The sequence below is a fragment of the Gopherus flavomarginatus genome, chromosome 17 (assembly GCF_025201925.1).
Source record: "Gopherus flavomarginatus isolate rGopFla2 chromosome 17, rGopFla2.mat.asm, whole genome shotgun sequence".
Lineage (NCBI taxonomy): Eukaryota > Metazoa > Chordata > Testudines > Testudinidae > Gopherus > Gopherus flavomarginatus.
The window spans coordinates 8,842,446-8,867,068 of record NC_066633.1 but is presented as its reverse complement, the minus strand read 5'-3'; the positions used below and the strand labels follow the sequence as shown (position 1 = coordinate 8,867,068).

Genomic DNA, 24,623 nt, shown 5'->3' with positions numbered 1-24,623 from the left:
AGGGGTGCATGGCTGGCTGCAGCAGTGGGCAAAAGGCACGGCAGGCAGGAGAGAGGATATCAGTGCGGGGCTCAGCGAGAGCAGCTCGAAGGTAAACAGCACTTTTCAACCACGTCAGATGATTTAAGAGAGAATAAAATCAGCCCAGTCTGGTTCAATTCCCATTGATGATGTCCATGTACAATTAGAGCCAATTAGGGAGAGGCAGAGAATGACAAGTGTTTGGCCAGAAGGTGGGGGTGGGGGGATTAAAACAGCAATCAAATTTCCCACCCACCAAATGCAATTAAGGAGTATCACTTACCCTGCTTGCCCAGGAGGGCCAGCACATAAATGGCAAAAGCCGGGAGCGCGAGCATCTTTCTCCTCAGCATGCAGACCACCAGGAACAAGAGCTCCCCCTGCCCAAGTTTCAGGCTCCGGGAAGTGGCCTCCATGTACTTCACCATGATTATGGTTTTCCTGGTCATCCTGGTGGTGGCTCTGCAAGGCACAGCTCCCCGGGAGAATTATTTCCCTTACAAGGTGCCCCTGGATCCCCAGAGTTCGCTGGAGCTCTCATGGAACGTTAGCTACCCGGAGCAGGTGGTGCATTTCCAGCTCTTGGTCAAGGAGCCGAAATTCGGGCTGCTCTTCGGGATGTCGGACAGGGGCGAGTTTGAGAACGCGGACCTGGCTGTGCTCTGGAGCGACGGGCACCGCTCCTATTTTGGGGTAAGCTGCTCGCACATTGCCAAGGTTCCAACCTCGGCTGCCTGTCCAGGAAGTCCCGTCCTGGGGTAAGTTTTGCTCTGTAGTGGGAAAGGATTGAACTGTACCTAGATCTCAGTGGAGTCCAGGGGAATGCGGGCTGAGTGAGACCTTCAGGTTTCGTCTGTACGTTTAGCAGTGGGTGGTTAACAGGTGCTTGGAGGTTTATTCCAGAAGGATACAGGGCTCAGATACCACAGTGATGAGTGTGGTATAGGATCTGAAATGGAATAGAATAGACTAGTTAGACTATCAGAGGAGCGCTCATTACTTGACCCCAGTGTCTTTGTTATATTTATTTCCAAAGTACTGTAACAGGCGGCTGTATATCAGTGGCTACACCATGCACACATGCATGATGCATCAACAATTTGGTTTGCTTGTGCGCTTCTGTCAGTCACATTAAAAATTAACCATAACTCCAGTTAATGACATCGAGAAAGTGCAAAAGTGATCATCCAGAAGGTCTGCTCTGCCAGCCTCAATAAGCCCAATGCAAGTCAGATTTGAAGCTGTAGCGAAGCTCAGCAGGACTTTGGAAAATACAGTTTGATTGCCTGCTGCTAGCAGCGTAGCACTAAAAGAAATTAAACATGTAAATACATTTTGGGTGGACAAAAATGTCAAAATGCTAGACAGGCAGCTGGGGAGTTAATTTCTGATTTTGCTGTTTGATTTTGGTATTGCAAATTATGCCACCCATGTGTAATGCTCAGCACCTTACTCTTAGAGTTGTCCTGCTGTGTTCATGGCACGATTTGTAGAACAGGTTCTGGCTGCAGATGATTAAGGTCTACGAATGTGAACAGCGATTTGCTGGGTGATTCCCATAGTCCTCCAAGGAAAGGTTGTGTCTGACCTTAAGTCACTAGCAGCTGGTCTACGATAAAAGTCTGAAAAAAAATGTTTCAGCACAGACAGGTGCAATATCTTCTTAAATCCCTGCAGGATTTTCCTACCTCTGTGCTGCTTGTCAGAAATCCAGTCCTTTGTTTAAAGGAACATGGATGTTGTTGACATACAAAGTTAGGTACTTTTCAAAAGTTACTAACATCGGCTGTGTTTAGTAAACACCACCCCCATACACCAAACGATGCATCTTGCCTCCCTACAAATCTTTCTGTGCCGTACAAATTCTGGGTCAGATTTACTCCACTTGTCACTCTGCTGTTCTACGTATTCCTGGTGAAATGACGCTGATCGAGATATTATTTATTGTATCGCAGCAGCAGCTAGAAGCCCTAGTCACGGACCAGGACCCCGGAGTGCCAGGCCCTGTACACACACAGAGCAAAAAGACTGTCCCACTAAGACTGAATAATGCTGGCAAAGCATCATCTCCTAACTGTTTATAAGGATTTTTCCCCCTCCTCTGCAGGATGCATGGAGTGATGAGAAAGGGCAGCTTCACATGGATTCCCAGCAGGACTACCAGCTTCTCAAAGCGCACAGAACCCCCGAGGGACTCTACTTGGTCTTCAAAAGAGCCTTCAGCACCTGTGATCCAAAGGACTACCTTATAGAGGTACTGCAGGGCCTAGCCATGGGCAGGGGCAAAGTGCCAGCTCGATATTTCTCCTGTTCACAGGACGGGCTGGACTCTGAGTGCTGTGCCATCCTGGTGGATAGTCTCACTGGGATCACTTATCACTGAGAGCTCAGGACTGAATTTGATAACAAATAGGTGAAATCATGGCCCTATTGAAGTCAATAGAAAAAATCCCATTGGCTTCACTGGGGCCAGGATTTCACCCAGTGTGCGCTTTGGTGATGTTTAAATACCTGTGGTCTGGGAACCAGGTTAGAGCTCTGGGTCAAAAGTCAGCATGACTAGTGCTCTGGATTGAAAGCTAGAGCACCTGGGCTTCTAATCATGTTTACACTGCTGTAAATTAGGAGTAACTCCACTGAAATCAGTGAGTTATACTGGTGTGAAACAGGTGTGAGATCAGAATCAGGCCCCTGCCTGTGGCAGTGACTTGCTGTGTGACTGCAGACGTGTTGTCTCTCACCCCTCTGTGATTCGTTTGTAAAATAGAGATACTACTTAGCCCGTGGGGGGTAGAAAGGGTTAGTTCATGGTGAGGAGGAGATCCTTGGATGAAAGACTTTTGCTTTGGCTCCAAGGAGCTAGGTATGTGCAAACTATTAGTGTTGGGCTTTGCATTTGTGCCCTTGTAGTGTGGAGATCCTTGCATTCTCCACTATTGTTCATGGGTTAATGGTCTAGACTTTCTCAGAAGACATTAGAGGCATGGGAGTATGTCTCGAATCCAGAGTCTGACCATCATTAGGGAACACGGCAAAACCTTCCTCTGCGAAAAAGCCTTTCTACCAATGGCACTCACAATGCTGACACCTTTTCTACCCTTAATCCCCTACCACCTAGGGTGACCAGATGTCCCGACTTTATAGGGATAGTCCCGATTTTTGGGTCTTTTCCTTATATTGGCTCCTATTACCCCCCACCTCCATCCTGATTTTTCACACTTGCTGTCTGCTCGCCCTACTACCACCCCTCTGAACACGCAAGAAATTAAGAAAATCTTTCAAAAAAAATCCCCAAGCAAACCAATAACCCCACTCCAAGCAAAGACTGGAACCCCAAAAGGGGGAAAATGCCAGAGAGTTCATGAAGTCCAGTAGGGCCTTTGCACTGGGTACCAATGATATGGGGAAGATGCTCAGATACCCTGGTGACTAAGGGCAGTATAAAGATGATTAGATTAGACAGAGAGCACTCTACCTTTTCACCCACAATTCAACGGTTTCCCCCCCTCCCCCACTAAAACCAGTAACTGAAAATCAACGGTTCATTGGTACAATGCCCAGTTTTTCATCTGTGCGGGTCTACTTCCCACATGCTATTTGTAGGAGAACATTAGACATCCATCCCTTTTAAAAGGAAGCGCTTTAAATAATGTTTACACAATCCAGTACAACTCTTTATAAATCTCCATAATATATTGAGTTTATCCGGTTCCCACCATCCGCTCCCGTTAACTATGTTAGCTCTATTTAAATACATCTTCTGCTCACTCCACATCACAATGTGGAGCCAGATTTTTTCAGAGTTGCAAAGAGGGTATTTCATGCTGAAGTACAGTCACAAAAACACTTTTCCAATGAAATTGTCTGGTTTTGGGTTCATTGAACTTCTGCAAAATGACAGAATTTTTGGGGAAAATGTTGTACTCTGGATGTCTAGGAGGGACATGTGTTGTGTCATCAAGAAGGAGTATGGTCCAGTAGACCAGTGGTTCTTAACCGGGGGTCCAGGGCCACCTAGGGAGGCTGCCAGCAGGTTTCCAGGAGGCCATCAAGCACGTCCAGCATTAGACTCGCTGGACTCAGGGCAGAAAGCCAAAGCCCCGCCACATGGGACTGAAACCCCTGGGGCTGCAGCTGAAGCCTGAGCAATGTAGCTTCACGGGGGCCCATGGTGTGGAGCCTTAATGCCAGCCCTGACTTTATATGCAGAAAACCAGTTCTTGGGCACAAGTGAGCCATGGAGTTTTTATAGCATGTTGCCGGGATGGGGGCATGCTCCATGGTGAGAAATCTCCAGTCTCCCCAAATAGTGCAACCTTTTGAGGGAGAGAGTGTGTGTGTGTGAACTCATGTGAAAGGAATCTGTGAAAAATTTTGCATAGATTTGTGTGTGTGTGTGTGTGTGTGTGTGTGTGTGTGTGTGTAAGAAAATTGTTCATACTTATTCCCATCTCTGCCACTGATCCAAAGCCCACTGAAATCAACAGGAGTCTTTCCACTGGCTACTAGTGTCTCTGGATCAGACCCGCTAACAACAACTTTGTCTCACTCTGTGTGTGCATAAGTGTAAGTGGGTGAGAGAGAGACCCTTGTTTATGAAGGGGGAGCAGTATATTTCACTGTTAATGTATATGTATTAATTATATCTAGAAATGAGCTGGAATTGCCATGAGCTGATATACTCTGAAGAAAGCAATTTAAACCATCTAACTTAGCAGGGAACTGCCTCACTAATCAAGGATTAATGCAGTGAAATAATATTCCCCTAAATCTGTAATGTCGTTCTAAGCAGCACCCTGCACAACATGGCAGTGACACAGACACTAACTAACAGTGGGCTCTCAAATTTGCCATGCCTGGAGAAGTAGCATCACTCTGCCTGACTCACCCCGGCTCTCAGGGCATTAAAATCTACGCAGGCAATTTCAAGCTCTTCTGTTCTGCAGGTGCCCCCTGCTATGCCAGCGTCCTTTGTCTCTCATTTCAGGATGGCACCGTGCATCTTATCTACGGGATCCTTGAGAAACCCGTCCATTCTCTCCAAGCCATCAACATCTCTGCCCTCCACAAGGGGCTGCAGAGGGTGCAGCTACTGAAACCCAACATTAGTACCCCGGAACTGCCCAGGGACATGAAGACCATGGAGATCAGAGCACCTGACGTGATCATTCCCAGCCAGGAGACCACATACTGGTGCTATATGGTGGAGCTTCCGGACAGCTTCCCGAGACATCACATTGTCATGGTAAGAAGGAGGAAAGTTTTTCTGAAGGAGAACAGGGATGTTTTCCTTATAGCTAATCTGTTAAAGCTTAGGCAAGTTGTCTCCATTCCCTTAGCCTCTAGTGGAGGTGTTCCTCTGTTCTTTCATTCATTGGCCAGCATCCTGGATAAACAGTGCTCCCTGTGCTCCAAAGCCAAACCTTGAAGTCCTCCTCTTTCTCAAGGCTGCACCTTCCAGAGGTATCAGCCACATGGCAGCTTCCCCATGGCTTGGCATCCCCACACCCACCTTCCTCCATGACCTCTCTCCTAATGGCAACATCCCCTAGGGTTCCCCCTATTACTGGCTGCAGAATCCAAAGATCAAAGGCTTCTCAGCAGGGTGGCAGGAGGCGGGAACTGTGTGGACAGGAGCACTGCTCTTCTCTCCTGAATTGTCGCAACAGGCACTACAGTGATTGCTTGTCTGGAAAAGGAAAGTGTAAGATGTATTTTTAGTTTCTTGTCATATGATGTAGTGGTTGGAAACACATTCCACCTGGATACCGTTTTCTTCACTTCCAGTCTTCAACCATTGTATATTATTGCTGGACATTGTTGAACAGCTTCCACAGTCTGCACCAGAGGTGACTGCATTTCAGTGGTGGGTAAAGCCAGACATCTATATCCTCGGTATCTTCATCTAGACACACGTAGTTTGTAAAGCGTCGTGAAATATTGTATGTGGTTACTATATAGAAACAGAGAGAGTATGGTGATAGGAACTTCAGATAATTGTAAGGTCATTATCACCCATTATTAATACTTGTGCCTTCTTCTCGGATGCCCCTTTTCTAGTATGAGCCAGTGATCACGGCAGGCAATGAGGCTATAGTCCATCACATGGAAGTCTTCCAGTGTGCTGCAGAATTTGACAGCTTTCCACATTACAATGGGCCCTGTGACTCCAAGATGAAGCCGGACCGACTGAACTACTGCAGACACGTGCTTGCAGCGTGGGCCATGGGCGCTCAGGTGTGCAAATGAGAGCTGTGGCTGGTGCACTGACTCTCATGTTCATTTCAGCTGCTTTTCTTTTGTCTCACTTTCTTTCATATCGGCGATGAATCAGAACCAAGCCCCGGGATCTGAACACCCCTGACATTTCGTGGTGCTCAAAATCTGGATCTCAGTATTGGGGTTTGGGCTCATTCTTGTTTAATATCCCCGCCCCACCCCCCCCAGACCTTGGGCATAGGCAGGATCCTTAACTGATATCACTGAATGGCCAGAGCTATGCCAGTTTGTACCAGCTGAGGGTCCTTCCCATATGCATGCAGTATAAAAGAACACTCTTCCAGAGTGGCAGACACCTTGCCGTCCACACATTCGTTTGGTATGAGACACAGTTGTGGGCCAGAGAATGATCTCCCCCTTCCATACTTTCCTCTCTAGCTTTTTCTGCATGGCTCCATGAATCAGCTGCACACAACCTGCTCACATTCTCTCCTCCTCCTGCTTACAGGCCTTCTACTACCCAGAAGAGGCAGGACTTGCTTTTGGCGGCCCAGGCTCCTCCAAATATTTACGGCTCGAGATTCACTACCACAACCCTCTGGTGTTTAAAGGTAAGCAAGCCTTCAGGGGCTTATGGATACGGGGCCAGAGACCCATGTACATGCCAGTATCTTGAGCACTGCCTGATCCAAGGGGAGGAAAAAAAGATCTATAAAAACTCTTTAGCTAATTCTCCCCAGGCACCAATACACAGAGGCCATGGAGCCAGAACACTCCCAGGCTGTCCTCCTGTTGGTAGGGCAGGCGGGATGGCATCCTGCCCTCCCAGGCTCATTCATCGGGAAAGGAACCCATGTTTCCCTAAAGGACTGGCTGTCTGTACCTGCACACACACACACCCAGCTCAGGGAGGGGGGTGCCAGCCTGCAGCCAGACATCATTGCTTTAAGTAAAGGCAGCTGAGGCGTAGCAGGGGAACATGGTCAGGCAGGGGAACATGTCATGGAAAGCAGCTCCTACCCAGATTCCTGCAGAGCCTCCTCCGAGCAAAGCACCCTAGTGGGGCTGCCAGTGGGATGTGGGGAAAGCAAGCCCTCACTTTTACAACCTACTAGCTAGACTCTGCTGGGTTCTGCTTTCTCTGCTCATGTCAGTAGAGGGCCCTGTACTTTTAACCCAGCTGAGGCCAGGAAATACTGGAGACCTCATGCAAAAGGCCCTACCTGTGAGACTTCCAGCATTGTTCACAGACAGGAGAGGTTTGGTCTGGATCCCCATCTCCCCAGCCTTGTATGGCTCGGCTTGTGCTCTCCCTCGTATGAGCCCCTACGTGCTGCAAACCTGCCACGCAGTCTGGCACCATGCAGCACAACTGGCAGGCTATGCACGGTTCAGGGCTGCAGTAGCCAGCAGTGGGTACAAAGGGACCTTTCAGATCTGGACTGAGAAGCCTTGGCAGAGCGGTTGAACTTCTGCATTCACCATGCCTGGCTCAAAGCAAAGTTCTTAGTCCCCCAGATTGGAATGTTTCCATCTGCACCTTTATTCATAGGCTTTCCAAACAGAACGTGAAGCCAATAACACTGGGGGTTTCAGGCAGCTATTTGCCTAACCAAATACAAGAACATCAAGACAGAGACACACAGAAATTCTGCACAGAAGCAAGGTTGCAGAACCACCTCTTAAGTGTTAAGAGGTCATTTTGGAGTGGTGTCCCAGCTCCCAGCTAGACTAGCCTCATTATAAACAGATATCTTGGCTTGGAATAGATAACGAGCATAAATGGTTAATACTGGGCACTTATCTTACCTTTCAGGTGAGGATCTAAAAATGCTCAGACAATTAATTCAGCCTCCCAATCCTCCTATCCCCAGGAGGCAGGTCAGCATTATTACCCCCAGTTCACAGATAGGGAAACTAAGGCACAGAGTGGTTAAATGACTTGCCCAAAATGTCACACACAGGGGCAGAAATAGACCCTAGGAGTAATGATTACTAGCCCCAGACAAGGCAACCTCAGAATTAGGCTACACAGTCTTTGCCCCACATTTATAGGGCCCTCTGACCATGGTATTTGAGCTCTTTGCCTCTGTGAGGTAGGGCAGTGCTGTTACCCCCATTACACAGCTGGGGAACTGATGCGCAAAGCGGCTAAGGGACATACCCAGGGTCACACAGGAAACCCATCGCCAAGCAAGGACTTGAGCCCAGATCCCTCAAATCCTAGGCTAATGCTATAACCACTAGAGCATCCTTCCTGCCTGTGGGGAGTGAAAACATCTATCTTTCCCAGGTCCCCTTTCTTGTTCTCCCCATCACTGCTCTCAAAACTGGGGCTGAATTTCATTACTGAGGGAGATGTCTGGGTGGGAGTGGGATGGGGGAGACATTTTCCAAGTGAATAAATAGCATTTCTTGTTTGATACCTTTGACAGTCGACACATTTTGTTTTAAAAACTCCGCTAAGTTACCAAATTTCTCCATTTACATCAAATCAACTCACTTCATGAATATCCCAGAGTATTTTTAGGACGCCAGAGCATATGTACGGCAGATCAGTCATATCACATTCCGAGACTTGAGAAGCAACACGTCTATAAATACACAGCTCGCTCTTTTCATGATTTTAACCGCTTTTTCCTTTTAACCAATAACACTGCCCCATTTATTCTGATCTGTTTGATGAATCCAACCCAGAGACAGAGACTCATAAATAAGTATGAGCCCTCTCGGCCCTGGCTAACCTGCCTTTCCCTTTACAGCTCACACCTGAAAAACGTGCCAAGGGTTGGGTGTGGCAGGGGGGGACCTTGGTGCTAACTTTGTTTTCGCTGTTAGGAGAACCCAGAAGTCCTGTTGCCCATGCGCTTGGTCTAATCCCCAGTTGACCATGTGCCACAGAGACAGTGGCATCGTCTCCATCCTCATCAGAACTGCTTCACCAACAGCCGCACTCTTCTCTGCCCTTCTAGTAGCAACGCAAACAGGGTGCATAATGCAGCTGATTTTACTTGAGCCATATAGTGGGGCTTTAACCCTAAACCTTCAGAGCTGAAAGCACGAGCTTCAACTACTTACGCTAGAGGTCTAAGTCCTTTAGCTGGAAGCAGTCATCAACGCCTACATCTCTTATGCAGCCCAGTCACCGGAAGGTGGTTTACACCAATATCACTCCCAGACAGGCTGGAGATTTGTCGCTCTTCTAGCCACACAGCTGCCAGCGTGGCTGCAATTTCTGCTTTTTATTCCCATTGTTGGAGAGAAAAAGTCTTCATTGGGGAAGGGCTCCGTGCTCCCATCTGGACAAACCCACCCCAGAAAGGCTCCCCAAGCAATCATCTGTATTTTCAACCCTCTCTCCAAAAGGACTGGACAAAGTCCCTTTCTATGCCTGTTGACCCTGCTGGCAAAAGAGCCAGCAGGACTGTGCCATGCTTAGTTTGTGTCCCTCCACGCTTTGGGGCGAAGGCCTGGTCTACACTTGAAACATTTGCTGGTATAGCAATGTCATAAGAACATAAGAACGGCCACACTGGGTCAGACCAATGGTTCATCTAGCCCAGTATCCGACTGTGGCAAGTGCCACGTGCCCCAGAGGGAATGAACAGAATAGGGAATCATCAAGTGATCCATCCCCTGTCGCCCATTCCCAGCTTCTGGCAAACAGAGGGTAGGGACACCATCCCTGCCCATCCTGGCTAATAGCCATTGATGGACCGATCCTCCATGAACTTATCTAGTTCTTTTTGAGCTTGGCCTTCACAACATCCTCTGGCAGAGTTCCACAGGTTGACTTCGCGTTGTGTAAAGAAATACTTCCTTTCGTTTGTTTGTTTTAAACCTGCTGCCTATTAATTTCATTTGATGACCTCTAATTCTGTGTTATGTGAAGGAGTAAATAACACTTCCTTATTTACTTTCTCCACATCAGTCATGATTTTATAGACCTCAATCATACCCCACTCCCCTTAGCCATCTCCTTTCCAAGCTGAAAAGTCCCAGTCTTCTTAATATCTACTTCTACGGAAGCTGTTCCACACCACTGATCATTTTTGGGAACCTTTTCCAATTCCAATAACATCGCTCAGGGATGTGATTTTTTTTAATGACAAGCCTCTACTGGCAACCCCCCTAGTGTAGATGCAGTTAAATCAGCAACAAGTCCTTTCACTAGTATAGTTTTCTTTGTTTGGGGAACTGGTATAAACGATACTGGAAAAAGCCCTGTTTTCCAGTATAAGCTGCATCCCCATGAGGAGGGTATACTGGTAGAGCTCTACCTGCAAAGCTTTTCTAGTGTAGACAAGGGCTAAGCCTCAGCGTGGCATCTCATCACCGGTCACGTTCCCTGGCCTGAAGGGAGTGAAACACAATCACGATGCAAGGCTAACACACAGCGTCACGCAGAGTTACCGCTGGAGGGTTTTTCTGAGAGAAGCAGCAAACCCAACCCAGTGCAAATGTTATCCAAACCCTGTAGCCTCACAAGTGTCTTTCTGTTGGGCTCTGGTGAGATGGATTGGTGCACAGGAACTGCTGGCAATGCTTGGGGTCCCTTTCTGCTTTTCCCAGAGCTGAAACTCTTTCTTCACTCAGATCAGTTTGCAGAGGGTTAAGACAGGATCAGTAACCGGGGGACCATTGTGCAGTGACATTTCACTAAGAAAGTGCCAGGATCTTCTCTGTAAATTACAGCCTGGGGGCAGAATACCATCAGCCAATTAGAAGTTACATCACAGTACACAGTGCACATTTCACAGCACTTAATCTCCATAATGTCTTCCACCACCCTAGCTCGGCACTAGAAAGTTAAAAAAACCACACACACCCAATCACACTCTCTCTCTCTCTCCCACACACACACATATAGATGGGTGACTAGATGTCCCAATTTTATAGGGACAGTCCTGATTTTGGGGGCTATTTCTTATATAGGCACTTATTACCACCCCAGCCCCATCCCGATTTTTTTACAGTTGCTGTCTGGTCACCCTAGCACACACCCTACCAATAACAACATAGCCTTGGTTTTTGTAACAGCCATCCAGTTAGAACAGATGCTATCTCCCAAATTCCCAAGGGCATTCTCCCAAGAATTCCCAGGCCTGTCCTTCTGGGCGCTTTATCGTTTGCTCACCCAAAAACCAGGGCATGCAGAACTGACTACGCCAACCAAAGCTCTTAGCACATCCAAACTGCACACAACTTTCCACCCGGAAGAGGCATGGAGAAGGAACGACAGATGCTAGTCACCTTGATTTATACATCATTGGAAGGTGCTCACATATCATGAGCCCAAGGACCTGAATGGAATAAAATGGAACAGCATCACATGCATGAAAGAAAAATTAGAGGGCCCCCAAATGCCCTATATTCAGTCCAGATTTACTGGGCATTTCCTGGGCTAATTCATGTCACTGCGAAGTGCTGGCTTACTCTCTTCTAATCTCAGGAAGAGTGGCTCTGCTCTCCCTTCAGGCTATGAATTTACCTGAAGGCACAGCAGTAATTTCATGAATTAATTGGTAATGGAACCAGGTTGTAATGAGTGAGATGCTTAGAGCTGGTGCATGTTTGGGGAGAAAGCCAGGAGACTTGGGAGATGATGGATTCAGATAGGTGCTGCATTGCAGTCCAGGGCGATATAAAGAACAAAACAAGAATCTGACAAAGTGGGTATTCACCCACGAAAGCTCATGCTCCAAAATGTCTGTTAGTCTATAAAATGCCACAGGATTCTTTGCTGCTTTTACAGATCCAGACTAACACGCCTACTCCTCTGATACAGAACAAGAATCTCATCCTTTCAACAACTGGAGGTTTAAATCTCAGTCTAGGCTGGGTCCAGAATAGTTTGTTGGGGGCAGAAGAGACGCAGAAAGGTACAGAATAAAAAAGGCAGCATTTCTTGGAGGGGATTTGCAAGCAGGCTATTCACTGGCCTTGGTAACTGGGAGGAAGGTTCTCCCCACTCCACAAAGGAAAACAGAAGCCTTCATTGCAATTTACTGGATGGCTGCCCATTCATAGATCCCAAGGCCAAAAGGTACCTTTGTGATCATCTAGCCTGATCGCCTGCATAGCTCAGACCAGAGAACTTCCCCCCAAATCATTCCTTGAGCAGATCTCATCATGCTGCAGGGGGGACATTCATGCCAGTCAGCACCGAGACTTGCTAGAAGAGCCTTTTTTGGAACCCAGGGGACACAATTGGGTTCTGTGCCAAATGTCTCTAATTCATAAAGGGCTCACTTATGAGCTTGGCTTTGGGACTGCACAAGGGAATGAGGGAAAGTAAGGAACCCCTCTTACTCCTCAGCATGAGATACTCCCACATTGGCGGTCCCTGCACGGGATTCTCCTGCCCACATGGGCAGGGATGGGGAGTGGGGGGAGCTTTGGCTCCTACCTTACCTGCTTCCTGCATGCAGGCCAGTGCAGCTTTTCCGGCTGGCACTGGGAAGCAAGCTGCTCAGAATAGGGCAATCACAGCTTACATCTCCTATGGAGCTAGTGGGGAACCAGGCACTAGTTTGTGTCTCAGTCACAGGCTGGCTTCTGCCCTGCTCTTGGGGTAGTGAAGCTACATGCCCGTCCTTACTTGGGCTGGATCGTCGGGCTACAGTTCAGCTCAAAACTGTGACAAAAGTTCTGCAACTTTAGCATGGAGAGTCCTAGTTCAGAACCAGGGTGTGGCTGCAACAGGCAGAGGAGAGAGAGACTTCCCACTCCTAGGTCAGAACTGAGTTCTGGGTCCCTCCAAAATCTGCCTCCTAAACATACTCCCACCTGCTGTGGATTTGCGTGGACTTCTTAAGACTTTCCCATTTGATTCTGCCGGTCCCTGGGCTGGTGACCTTTCCAGATAACCAGGCATGTATTTGGAGACTGTTTAGTCCAGTCTCTTGCTGCAGGTACAACTGCCTGTGCAGAGAGCGGAGTATAACAAGATCAGTACAAGGAATGAATGCAGTCAGCCAGGAATTGGGAGAACTGAGCTGCTTCCCTGATGCTTAGTGAGCTGAAGTTTAATTTTCCATGTCTGACATTTCCCCACGTGCGACTCTCACTCCCACTGCGATTTGCAACGCAATGTCACGTCGTGTCCTCTTGCCTTGCCAGGTCGCCAGGATTCCTCGGGGATTCGCCTCTATTACACAGCCACGCTGAGACGTTATGATGCTGGCATTATGGAGCTGGGCCTGGTCTACACGCCGGTGATGGCTATCCCACCTGGGGAAGCCGGTTTCCTCCTGAACGGGTACTGCACAGATAAATGCACCCAAGTGGTGAGTACGCTAGGGCCTGGCAGAGGTCCACACCAGCTCTTCCAACTCAACAGCAAGAGGAATGTCTGTGCCAAGAGAGGCCCAAGTGCTTGAGTTTACTTGGATGAGATGACTGAGCTTTAGAGAGGAACTGGCCAGGAAGTAGTTTCTCCTCCTTAGCGTCTGTGCAATGTGCCCCAGGTGGCCAGGATTCATCACTGAACTTGGTCCACTAGTCGGATCATTCGTTTCCCCAGCTTGGGCCAGGTATTGATGGAGTAAGTGGCTATTGCCCAGGTCATGCACTGCTGTGCAGCTCTTGGAAGAAAGCGAACCAGGAATGCAAGAAAAGTTGCAGCACCTCACTGTCTTTTATGCTGCAGTGAGGCGTCCCCCACCTCCAACAATAGCATTTTTAAAGTGGCTCTGCACCGTAGAGGAATGTATCTGTCCCACCCTACTGTTAATCTCCCATTCAGATAGAGGGACACGGTGAGGTTGAAGTGATTTGCCCAAAGCTGCAGAGTCGATGGCAGAACAGGGACGGGAACTCAGGCCTTCCAGGATCCCAGACCCATGCTTAGACTGTAATGTTTTTAATATAAAAATGATGCTAGTTGTAGGGGTAGCAAAAAATACCCACGGGGCTCTAAACATCAGTGCATCTTATTTAATCTATAATTGGCAGGAGACTGACAAGCAGTAACATGACGGGGGAAGGGGTCCTTGTGCCCGTAGCTGAGGAATGGGTAGGTTGATATCAAAGCTCCCATGGCAACAGGGTGTACCACAGGTGTCCTTGCACAGCATCCCCCTTGTGGTAAAGCACCTGTGTGTATGAGGTATTGCTGACCCCACTTCCTTACAGTCACTGAGCTATCAACATCCAGTTCATTGCTTGATAAGATGCTTGTGGGTACAACAGAAACCCCACATTCCAGCCTGTTCTACTGTGAGCACTATGGAGTTCCATTACAAAAAATGCTGTTTGAAACAAAGACCAAGGAGTGTTCTCCAGATGTTCAGAAAATGCCGACAGCCCATTTGAAGTCAATTCTTCTTGACGGCCATCTGCTCAATCTCCCTGGTCTAAGAACCATTCCCTATCTCAGAAAACTTATTACTGGAGTTTCAACTCTTAAAAGGTGTAATTTTTCCCTAAGACAACACAAGCTACTTCCATTTTCAAGCCAAAAGAATACTGCACACTGGGTAGATGGGCACCGTGCAATTATATAAATCCCTTGCCCAATTTATCTATCCATTGGGGTTTATGTTTCTCCCATTTAAAGGGCCATCACCAAATTTAATTTAACATTTAGTGACAGTGGCACCTGTGATGTGCTACATTTCAGGAGGGGCAGGTTCCTGCCCACAAGAGATCATCATCAAAGACCTGACATAGAGGTAAGCAGAAGTTAGGGAGGGAAAACAACAAACAAGGGATTTTTAATTTGAACGTGACGGGGAATATGGTCTGGATTTGGAATCTCTCTCTTGCATGTTTTCTCAATTTCCATTGTGACATCAAGGAGGTTTTAAACAATACTTTTAGAGGCCCTACCCAAAAACAATCGTTGGTGCTGTGCACTAACAAACATAAGGAAGTCCATAGTGCCCAGCCAGGGTAGCTTCTGCCGCATTAGAAAGTGGTGGGTGGTAAATCCGGGCTGGACAGACTGAACGGCTAAAAGAACATTTATTTTCAAGCTTCTAAGAGATTATAAAAACAAAACTCCATTTAAAATTACTTGACACTGTCCCTTTAAGTGCCTGCCACGTTCCTCCAGAGTATGGATGAGAGCTCTTTGGGAGAGGGAGTGGTATTAGTTGATTTAATCATTTGTCATTATTTTGGCCCATACAAGCGTGGATAGTCTCATGGGATTGTTTTTCCAGGCTCTGCCCCCGGCTGGGATCCATATCTTTGCCTCCCAGCTGCACACTCACCTGACAGGAAGAAAGGTGGTGACGATTTTGTCCCGAGAAGGGAGAGAAAGGGAAGTTGTGAATGTGGACAGTCACTACAGCCCTCACTTCCAGGTACGCTCCTTTCCCCATTGCCCGCAGCATCAGACCATCATGAAAACAACCCTGGCCTCATTCAATGGGCGGTCTGATCTTCTGCACACTCGGGTGCAAATCGGAGTCAGTGCTGCTCCTATCTAGGCTCATCAGTGCTGAACAGGGAAGGTAGCAAAGGGGGAACTGGTTGCATCTAACTCCAGCGTTGTTGTTTTTCTTCTTTTAGGAGATCCGCATGCTAAAGAAAGTGGTTTCTGTCTTCCCGGTGAGTGTCTGCAGAAGGAACTACAGCAACTCCAAGTATAGGAGATGCTTTGCTCCAACAGTAGGACCTGGGGGAGGTTCTTTGGCCTGTATCATATGGGCAATCAGCCTACAGGATCATAATGGTCTCTTCTGGCCTTTAAAATCGGATTCCCTGACATTATTTTATCCTACCTGCTATGATAATAAATGAAGCCGATAACTCTTAGACAGACAGACTTTCTCACAGAATTCAGTTCCAGGGCTGCCCAGAGGATTCAGGGGGCCTGGGGTCTTCGGCGGCGGGAGTCCATCTGCTCTGGGTCTTTGGGGCACTTTGTTGGCAGTTCCCGGAGCGAGTGAAGGACCCTACGCTGAACTGCTGCCAAAGACCCGGAGTGGAAGGACTCCCCCCGCCGCTGAATTGCCACCAAAGACCCGGAGTGGAAGGACCCCCCCACCACTGAACTGCCACCAAAGACCCGGAGTGGAAGGAGCCCCCACCACTGAATTGCTGCCAAAGACCCGGAGTGGAAGAAACTCTGGGTCTTCAGCAGCAGGTCCTTCACTAGATCTGGTGTGTTCAGCGGCACTGAAGGACCTGCTGCCAAAAACTCTCATTGGGGCCCCTGCGGGGCCAGGGGCACATTGCCCCACTTGCCCCCCACTCTGAGTGGCCCTGCTCAGTTCCTTAGCATCTAAGCACTTGCTAGGTAAACCAGCTCTGCATGGTGAGGTTCGATGTTGGCTGTGTGGGCAATGTTCACTTTGCATGCGCCATAGGCGCTCGGTTAGAGGTAGCCATGGAGCGGATGGTGTTGAATTAGCCCATCTCCCTCAGTGACCCTGCAGTTGTTACTGCTCACAAGTCTCCACCCCTGGAAGACTCCCCGCCTCCAGCTACGAGCCAGCCTCCGCACGGAGTGCTCCAGCCCTGGCAGGAGCTTACCATACAAATGTAACAGGAAAGAAATAGTGTGATTACTAAATATAAACAATCGGAACCCATTTGTCCAACAGCTATTCCAGGGATCTCGCAATCACATTATTAGCAGCAGCAGGAATAGACAAAGTTGGGCAGAACACACATTTGTGACAGAAACATTCAAAAATGCCCCTGCAAAATTTCAAGTCTGTAGAAATGTTCTGACCAGCTTCATTAATAACTCCAGAGAAGTTAACCCAGGTGCCTTTCTGGCTGTACACCAGGGAAGTCAATGGGATTTAGGTACCTAACCTGCTTAGGCACTTCTGTCAATGCCACTAGCCGCAGCTTTAGGTGCTTAAAACCTCTTCAGAATCTGGCTCTGAGTTCCTTAGAAAGTAGAGAAGTGGAGGGAAATCTCACAGGGCAATGGCTTGAACCCATCCCTTGAGAGACTGTGTGTTCATCACAGTTACTATCACTCAGGCTGGCATGTTGAAGGGAAGCAGGTTGCCTGACACGTCATCTAAGCTGTTGCGGGGGTGGAGTCTGGGAGAGGTCTCCCACAGCACCATTCAGGGCTCTGCACATATAAGAAATAAGGTGTCAGATGTAATGCTGTAGCAATATGTGCTTAAACACACAGGGCGATGTTCTCATAACAACCTGCACGTACAACACAGAAGACAGGAACCAAGCAACTGTGGTAAGTGTGCGTGCGTGTGTGCACATGCAAGCACCTGCATGTTTGTGTGTGTACGAGACAGAGAGACACAAGTGGAAAGTGCAATTGACAACAGTGCACACTGAAACTCTGGGTCAATGGGATTAGTTGAGTGCTGCAGATTAGACACACGCTTAAATACCTTGCTGAATCAGGGCCTTCAGCCACTTCCCCAAGGAACAGTGGTTGAGGAATGGGTGTGTTAGCCATTCACTCCTTGCGCTCAGCCTCCTTAGGTGATAAGTGAAAAGGAATGTGGGTCATTCTAATTCCCATTACAAGCCACTATCTCAGTTACTGATTGTTATTAAAGAAGGTCACATTGGCTTCTAATATATGCAGCAAGAGAGAGAATGTCAGATACGCAAGCTAAGGGGACAGAGCTAAATATTGCTGAGGGATTGCAGGAAGTCTACGTATTATACACCACACAATCTAGCACACTTATCAGCCCCTGCTAAAGAGGGGTGAAGATCCAGATGAACAGAGGGTGCTACAGATTAGAACGCTTTGTGTGTGGGTGTGTTGACCTTTGGTTTAAAGGTTTGCATCTCTGGGTAAAATCACAACAGTTTAGTGCAGTTAATATTGATCAGGTTTTTATGGCATCTATACATACATCAGGGTTGAGCGGGAAGCTGTTTGCCCATCCCCTGATATTTTGAAAAATTCTCCAGTCCCAAATCGGGATGGGAAAAATCAAAATCTGACATTTTCATTTTTATTTTGCCCTACATTTTTTGCCCTTTTAAAAAATATAAATTAAGTTACGTTTCTAAATGAAAAGTCATTTCAGACTGAAGAACCAAAACTTTTTGTTTCAGAAATGTTGAAATGGGACATTTTGACAATTTCAAAACCTTTGCCCTCCCCGACATTTTTCGAGTTGGGAAATTTGTGGATGCCCACCCTTTCCTGTGAACAGGTTTAGTTTTACCAAATCGGCATTTTTCAGTGAAAAAATGTTTCCTGGAAAATTTTCCCACCACCTTGGTCGCTGAGATTTCCTGTTTGAAACCCAGCAACGATCGCAGCAGCGTTCTGGAGCGGATATTGCACACGATACAGGAACAAACCGCGGCTGCTTATTTTTGACCGGGGAGAGTGCATTGAAATCTGCCCCCACGCTTGCTTCCCTTCTTCTTGCAGGGCGGGTTTAGCATCACGGATGAGATGTGTGTTAACTACGTGCACTACTACCCCCAGACACATCTGGAGCTATGCAAGAGTGCAGTGGATTCTGGCTACCTGCAAAGATACTTTAATCTTGTGAACAGGTACGGACGGAGTCCCCACATGGCTCGGGCTGGGCCTGAGAATGCTGTGAGTGGATGATGATTAACAACAAGCCGTTTGCTAGTAAAACTAAAAATAGGCAATGCAGTGGTTTAAAACATCTGTTATGCAGTAGCAGTGCTGGGTGCATGCAGGCTAGGAGGAGCTGAGGAATGATTCATACTTGCATGCTTTAGCAAAAGCCCCAAACTGGTTGTTTTAGATTCGGAGAGAGATCAGTGGGAAGGGGACATCTTTTTGGTGAGGGGCTTCTTGCAAGACACAGTGCCTGGGGGAAATATGGGAGCCATTATTGTTTGCAAAAGTGGTCTTGAGCCCTTCACTTTCCCATGGTCAATTTACCAGGGGAATGTAACACTATAGAGTACGCACGGCAGCACAGGGTAAAACCCCAATAAAGTTATAAGGGCTCACAAGTCGGGCTGATCACAATGGTCCCTTATAATCTATGAATTGATAGACAGCTGGAGGTCACTTTAATTACTTCTGGCCACATATCCAGGTGCTTAGACAACCCTCATCGCATAGGATCTGAGTTCTGATAATGGGCCCAATATACACAAATCAAGACAGTCCCTGCTCCAAAGATCCTGTAATAGGAGACTGCGATTATATAAGGTACTGAGCGTGTCCTGCGCTGTGCTGAGCAGTCACCGTTTTCAGTGAGTTAAGGATACTCAGCACCTTTCAGGATCAGGACCTAGTCAAGGAAGAATTAGCCCCATCCTGCATGGAAGAGGAATCAGTCCAGCTCTGCTCTGCTGCCCTGTCTAACTGATATTTCTCCCACATTAGGTTTAACGATGAGGAGATCTGCATGTGCCCACAGGCCTCCGTCACACAGCAGTTTTCTTCCGTCCCTTGGAATGCGTTCAACAGAGACGTTCTGAAATCTCTCTATGACTTTGCGCCAATCTCTATGCACTGCAATAAATCCTCAGCGGTTCGTTTCCCGGTACGTATGGGTCCCTCCAGACCACCCATCTGAGAGCATAACTGGACTGTGACCGATGCTGAAACAGGCCCTTAGGACTCAGCAGGGCTGCTTCCTGTGTGCATGCAGAGTTGGAGGTGCTGAGGCTGGTGATAACAAAAAGTTTGGTGCCGCCTGCCTAGCATTGCAGAGTGGCAGCACAGCTAAGGGGGTGGGAGATGGATTTCATTTTCTCTCAGGCCTCATCAGATTCCTTACTGAGGCCCGATCCGTGACGCACGTGTAAAGCTATTGAAGACAGGGGGCTTTCCACAGATTCACTGTTTGGCCTATAGAACCTTTTTTACTGGTGTTGATCCATGAGATGGAAAGAACTCAGCTTGATTGCAGGGCTGAAGTGAGTTTGGCATCTATGCACTTTTGAAAATCCCAAGAGGAACTTATCTGCACCTTTAGGCACTTAAAGAGCTTTAAAAATTGGGCCCTAGAAGTTGCTGTGTTAGAATTTAGAATGGTACAGTGATGGGTGCAGTATAAACACATAGTTATCAGATAAATTAAATTAGATGAGTCTTATTTGCATAAGTCCGTTTCTAGAGTTACTTCGCAGAAGCCACCTCTAAAATAGAAATCTCTCCAGAAACAAGGGAAAATAAAGGGCTATTTTCAGAATTTTGGAAAATTATATTGGCTGTCAATAGAACTAACCCACTGAACACAAAGTCAGTGAGATCATAGGACAGGAGGCAGTGTGGCCTAGGGAGTAGCATGCTGCACTGCACCAGGACTCAGGAGACCTAGGTTCCAGTCGTAGCTCTGACTTTGGGCAATCACTGCCCTGCTCTGTGCCTCAGTTTCCCCACCTGTGACATGATCATGAACTTTTGAGCTCTTTAAATGAAAAACAGCATATTAAAGGGTTGATGGTGCAGATTGAGCACGATTTTCGGTCCCTTATCACTGTCACTTCGGGTCAGGACAATAAAAGTGTTGATAACACCTGAAATTATTTTTGAGCAGGTATAATCCAAAGCAGTGGGGAGAAACAGAAAACAGATTTAAAAGGAGGAGCTTCAACTCCCAATAAGATTGTTTTAACAAAGTCTCCATTTGAGGTGGCAAAGCCTGTTAAACTCACTGGGCCAAATTCTGCTGAGGATGAAATTCGCCCCTGTGCAGAGCACCAGGACAAAGACGAGTTATGTCCCAGTTAAACTCTAATTTGAGGATTTAAGGGGCGCACAGACATTGTGCGAGTTGTCCACATGGGGTGATTTTCTCACTTACTTTCCTTGAAGCCAGTGGATTTAATGGGGTTATATGAGGGCAACTGAGAAGAGAATTTGAAATGAGTGCAGAGCTGGTGCTAACACAAAGCAGGCGATCTGGACTCTAAAAGTAAATAAGAAAAGAGAAAGACCCAGAACTTGCCCTTCCTCTGTTTTTTTAACTGAGTGGGATTTTAAGACACCTCATTTATTCCACAGAATTCCTGTCAAGAGAACACTAGCTTTTAATTAGTTGCTTGTCTTTCTGCAATTCAGTGAGTCCAAGCCAGCCTTGATTTTCTGGAAGAACTTTTAATTATTTAGTAAAATTAAAATTCCTCTTCTGCACAGAAGGTAGCTGAAGATAACATCTGTGTGTTGCAGTAGCGAAGGAGAGGGCACTTTCCTCTGACATCTGCTTCGATAAGCACTTGTAGAGTATTTATGTAGATTTATAAACACACACACATACACGAACAACTATTCTTATGGCCTAGACATCCTCGGTGTAGCTTAAAACACAACAAATAGCAGAGGATGTTACATACCTCGAAGTTTTAGGTAAGCTAGAGCTGTGCAAAATTTTTTGCACAAAACATTTTTTCGCCCCAAAACACGTATTCACTTCAACAGACCCACGTCGTGGATTGGTGCTGAAATCACCGCATTCTGTCGGCCAAAAGAAAAAAAATATCGAAAACCCTGTTGTTTCCACGTTTTCTAAACAAAACATTTTGATTCAGAATGACTTGTGTCGAATTCTAAACCCATTTTATTTTTTAAAAAGGGTAAAAACCTCAAAAATGAGATGAAACATTTTGTTTGGGGTCGAACAAAACAGTTTCTTTGACCGGAGGTTAATTTTTATGTACTTTTTTGTTTAGCCGAACAATGATGATTTCAGGTGGACCCGAAATGGATTTTTCCATTGGTTTTTTGGTGTGGCCACTGACCCAGAAAAACTCGGTTATTCGCACAACTCTAATAGTGGCAGAACTGAGCAGGGGCCCAGAACTGGAAGCACAGATGCTGCTGCAGGGCAGGAGGTACCATCTCAGATCTCTGCAGGGTCCTAGCCGGGAATAGCAGGGTTGCTGCAGGGTAGGAGATATATTCACGGCTCCGTGCTGGATCCTAGCTGGAAATAGCAGCGTTGCACCTCAGGAGTGAGGTGCGATGGCAGAGCTGGGTGTTGGGACGCGTACATGGCGCCTTTTCACACAACGACTAGCAAGTGCCGTCACAGCCCCTCACTGTTGTGGGTGCCAAAGTCACACAACACTTGACACTGTGGGAGATGCAGGGCTATCATTTCAGGAAAAGCCCATTTTTCCGCTTTCCTGTTGGTTTGCCATTCCAGTGCAGGTCGCCCACCCCTGGCTATTTAAAGCCTCCAGAGGAGACAGATCTCAGTTCCTCTTCTATTTCAGGCTAGTGTTCTCCTTCTGCTCCTAGGCAGCCTGAATAATCACAGCCATTAGGGACAAATGATGGGCCAGCCTGGTCATTAACGTCACCGACTTATCCAAAACAGGATGTGCAGCCCCAGCGTAGGACAATCATCTCTCCCACTCCTTAACCCTAAACTGAACTCACCTCCTCCGGGACCAGGGACTGAATCCACGTTCCAAAGCTCCATCCACTGTGATGGGTTGAGATATGACTGAGGAGACCACAACACTGGATCCACCACACCTCGCTTTGGATTTAAGTTAGGCTCCTATTGGGGGAGGGGTCACAGAGCTACTGGAACTGTACAATGCTCCTATGTTCTTATACGGCTTTAACACGGTGCAGATTTATAGGAGGGCTAAAGTGACAACGCGGCGGCATGGCCTGGAAAGGCCCCAGTGCACACTCAGTTGCACTCCTAACACCTGATGTTAAACAATGATAATGATCTAGCCTCCTCTTTGAAACTGTAACCCATGGAGACCGTACTTTGCCTGCCCTCCGCGTGGCTGATTAGCGGAAACAGGCTGCGCTCTCAGTGCTCAGGAGCAGACTTCCCCAGTCTGGACATGTTCAGATCTACAGTTTGTGTTGGGCCTCGCTGGGTGAGACAAGCTGTCAGACATGGTTTTACCAAACACCGGGGACATTCACGGCAGAGGACGCCTTTGCATACACAGCAAGATCCAGCCCTCTGTTCCTTAGCAATCTGAGTGGGAATCTTTCTCTCCGTCTCATGTCAGGCATGCACCTGCATAATGACTCTTGCCCTCAGGTTATGATGGCATTTATCCCTCAGGAGCCAATGGAATTACACCATTGGGCAACAGCTTAAAGCAGAAGCCAGCCGACAGAGTTCATTTTTTGTTCGTTACCATGCAGGCATCAAAATGACCAACCCTCATTATCTCCGTCTTTACAGCGGACTGAATGCAATTTGCAATCGCACATGGTTTATACCTTCTTTTCACTCTTTAAGCTCTCTAGCTAGTTCGGCTGCACATTAGGGAATGTGTGGAAAGAACAAGGTCTCAAGGATCAATGGCTGTAATGCAGTAGCTGCCTGTGCGTGCAGAGAGCGGGTGGAACCAGGTGACCATCATTGTCAGGGGGCAATTCCTCACAAATCGAGTTGCATTATACAACTGCCCAGGGGGAGCTCGGGAGTCAAATGCTATGGAATCAAGAGCAGGAGGAAATCCAGCTCAGCTGGTGTCCTGCCTTACCTACCTCATGGCGCTTCTCCTCCCTAAAGAAATAGGGCCCAGCTTGGAGGATGTTCTCATCCCACCCTCTGACCACGAGGCACTGCATTCTAGTTACAAAGGAGAGCAAAATGCTTTAAAAAAAAATCACAGGCAGATTCTCAGCTGATGTAAAACCACGTAGCTCCTCTAACATAACAGAGAGAGGCTGATGGACGCTCGTTGAGGACCTGGGCCAAGGGTGTGCAACAGGGTGCTCCAGTGTGCTGTGCCTGAATGGGAAAAATACGAGACCCTCCCCCTTTAAAAAAAAGGAGAGAGAAATAAATCATCATCTTAACTTCACCCCTCCTCCCCCGGACTTTGGAACAGGTTGGTTCTTGATCCAGACCCATCTCTAACCTCCACCCCTATGTGTTCTGATTACTTATTTGTGTTATCACAGTGTCTGGAACCATGCCAGGTGCGGTACTAACACAGAACAAAAAGACCCCAAGAGCTCACCAGCTAATATCTAACTCTCTCTGCAGGGCGAATGGGAGAAGCAGCCTCTGCCAAGGATCACCAGGGTGCTGCCGGAATCAGCCCCAAGCTGTCAGCCCGCCCTAAGGCCTCCTCCTGCATCCCCTGCTGTCGTCAACCTAGGCAGGGTAAAGGCAGAATGAACGCCCGGCAGCCTGCCTCCCTCGATGCAATGCCTCGATACTCGTTGTCGCCGGGACGGGACGCTCCTCGGCACACAGGGTGGCTTGGGATTTGGTCCAGCTTTTGTATTGCTGCCTCGGATGCAGTGGGCACATGTCAGACTGGCTCCCCTTCCAGTTGTATGGTCCATTACACAGAGAAAAGCCCTTACTCAAGGCAGCCTGGGCTCCGCTCATGAGCTACTGTCACACTCCTGGGATGGCAGCGAGTGGGTGGGACCCAAAGAACACCTCTCCCCACTCATGAGGGCCCAGCTCCTGTGGATTGTCCCTGAATCTCTGGGATGGCTGGGAGGATGCACCACCTGTATAGAAGCCAAACAGACAAGAGGTTCTCCT

At 47.7% G+C, this 24,623-nt stretch overlaps 1 protein-coding gene across 1 annotated transcript; it reads left to right on the top strand.

Annotated features, from left to right (window-relative positions):
- Positions 1-372: 372 nt before the first annotated feature.
- DBH (dopamine beta-hydroxylase) lies at positions 373-24,245 on the top strand. Its single transcript, XM_050927081.1, has 12 exons — positions 373-714; positions 2,129-2,275; positions 5,009-5,266; positions 6,082-6,258; positions 6,749-6,851; positions 13,363-13,529; positions 15,408-15,551; positions 15,760-15,798; positions 17,348-17,407; positions 18,575-18,702; positions 19,517-19,676; positions 24,111-24,245. The coding sequence occupies exons 1-12, from the start codon at positions 373-375 to the stop codon at positions 24,243-24,245; spliced, it is 1,860 nt and encodes a 619-aa protein (XP_050783038.1).
- The last annotated feature ends 378 nt before the right edge of the window (positions 24,246-24,623 follow it).